At 27.8% G+C, this 2,442-nt stretch overlaps 1 protein-coding gene across 1 annotated transcript in view; it reads left to right on the top strand.

Annotated features, from left to right (window-relative positions):
- LOC106478580 (adenylate kinase 9-like) overlaps positions 1-2,442 on the top strand; it is a 59,187-nt gene that overhangs the window by 36,829 nt on the left and 19,916 nt on the right. The window contains exon 20 of the mRNA XM_022382458.1: positions 514-729. Within this exon, the coding sequence (XP_022238166.1) occupies positions 514-729 (216 nt within the window). The remainder of the gene's footprint in view (positions 1-513; positions 730-2,442) is intronic.

Genomic DNA, 2,442 nt, shown 5'->3' with positions numbered 1-2,442 from the left:
GTGTAGAAAATTAATACCATTTGTTTTGAATAGCAGTAGACTTGAAAGCAGTTTTAAAATCTTGTTTTAATGTTTTCATGAGATGTAAACATTATAATTGATGTTATGATCATTCTGCCTGTAGGCTTATTTATAAAAGATATTTCTTTTTTAACTGTAATAATTATATTACAGAATAATAATTACAAATAGTGTGTCCACTAATGATAAAATTCCTGATCATGAGATTTCATATTCTAAACCAGTGTGGTAATAAATTATTTGATTTAAACTGTTATCTTCATTTATCTGTTGATGTTTTTTCAAACAATCACAAACTATTATTGCAAAATAAATATTAAATTTTTTTGAAAATATTTAAGTACTATGAAATTATTAGGTTACAGTGACTTCAAACATAGTGTTCTAAAGAAAACATTGTGTTAAACATAATTTATTATTATGCTTTATAATTTAATATTTAACGGTTAAAGTAATAATAATTTTTATTGTTACAATTATATTTTTCAGGTATTTCTGAAAAACAAAAAAATTCCTTTGATTGAGATTCAAAGTGGCCTTAATTTAAAGAAAACTACCAGAGGAGTAAACAAAACAATTAATGAAATTATAAGGAAACGATCTAATATTTTCGCAAATGTATACAGAATTTCATTGGAAAGTGCCAAGTCTTTACTTCAGGTTGGGTACAAAACACTGAGCTACTTTCATCGGTGGTGCCCTGTTCAGGTAAGGCATTATTATCAGTGACAACAACAATGTAACACTTTTTAACAGACATTGGTTCAAATGATTATTTAAATATTCCTGTTGATTTTCAAGTGAATCTGTTCAGCCAATCCCAAGATCCACCATGCTTCTTTGATCTTCCCCCATTTAAGAGGTTCAGTATGAACATTTTGGAAATCTGAAAATTGACATTTGTTTCGAATATTAGAAAAAAGTATTTGTGATAATGGCATAACATAATGACTAGAATTTTGTTAAAAGTTCAGGAAACAATTTGGGTGAAATTCTCAATAATGATACCTAGAAGTACTATGTGGTTGGATTCCTTTTCATTCCAGATATTATTATGGCTTCCAAAAACTGCAGAATCATGAGTTCTTAGCAGTAAATGAAATTTATATGTGATCTTAGACTATTTTATTACTCATTTAATGGTTACTTTTTACATCATGACTGGAAGTATTTTTAACAAAACATTCATAACTTCCCTGATATGTCATAATGCAATATCATAACACAATGTCATAATGCAATATCATAACACAATACCATAACACAATATCATAACTCAATACCATAACACAATGTCATAACACAATATCATAACACAATGTCATAACAGAATTACTTTGATGCATTCTTGCAATGCTAATGTCATCCCAACCATTTGGAGTGTCAAAAGAAACAGAAAATTAATAATATACAATCATGACTAACAGAAACAAAAAATCTCAGTAATGCTGGGACTTAAAAGTAGTATGATGGTGCACAACCTTCACACCCTGTATATACTCTCCTTTTTTTGTCTGAGTAAACCATCTTTAACATGGTAACTTAAAAAAAAGTGTTCACAATTATTTTCAATCATAATGTAATGTTCCATCATACTTAACATTCTTATAAGAAAAGTAGAAAAGTAGGTAATATAAACTATATGAATTATGAGTGGTAATGATTATAAAATTTAAATTGATGAAATAGAGAAGTTAGAAACCAGTACAGAGTTAGGAGTATCCTCCTGACACTAAAGAGTTTTAGAAGTAACAAAACAGTAGCTCTACCATTAATGAGAACTTCAGAGCTCAAAAAAAATTCAATGATATAATATGCTAATTAGAGTAGAGTTGATTGTTCGTTGGTGATTGTGTATGTTACTGTTACTGTGATTAGTTACTTTAGTGTTGTAAATTTTATTTTGTGTTTTTGATGAAGTACTATAGATACAAGAAAATTAGCAATTAAGTGACTGTTTAGCATTATTTGTGAAGTAATCCCTATTGTTAATTATGTGGAACTTTTAGAAAATGTACTTGTAGTAGAAGAAATAAAATGTTTTTGTTTTTATTAACGCTTTCAAGATGGGTTACGGGTGAAAGTCCATGTTATCTCGTTTGTTGACTCGCATTCAAAATTTTATTGAACTACTATTTCATGAATTTATGTCAATAACTTTGGTATCAAACTGGAGATTATAATTCAAATTTTAGAACAATACTCAATTTCTTAATTCAAAAGCAAATATTAAAAAAACACAGATAAACATTGATTTTTGTGTGTCATGTGGTATGTTGAATGCAGTACTGGTTCAAATGAGATGTTTGTGAGTTAAAATACTAAGTCTATAGTTTCGTATGAATTAGAAACTCAAATTACCAATATTGACAAGTTAGAATATAGAATAAGAGCCACTTATCTTTTCAGTTTGCTAAGATA

The sequence above is a fragment of the Limulus polyphemus genome, unplaced genomic scaffold (assembly GCF_000517525.1).
Source record: "Limulus polyphemus unplaced genomic scaffold, Limulus_polyphemus-2.1.2 Scaffold11, whole genome shotgun sequence".
NCBI classification, from domain to species: domain Eukaryota; kingdom Metazoa; phylum Arthropoda; class Merostomata; order Xiphosura; family Limulidae; genus Limulus; species Limulus polyphemus.
The sequence above is the reverse complement of the archived record's forward strand: the minus strand, read 5'-3'. Positions and strand labels throughout refer to the sequence as shown.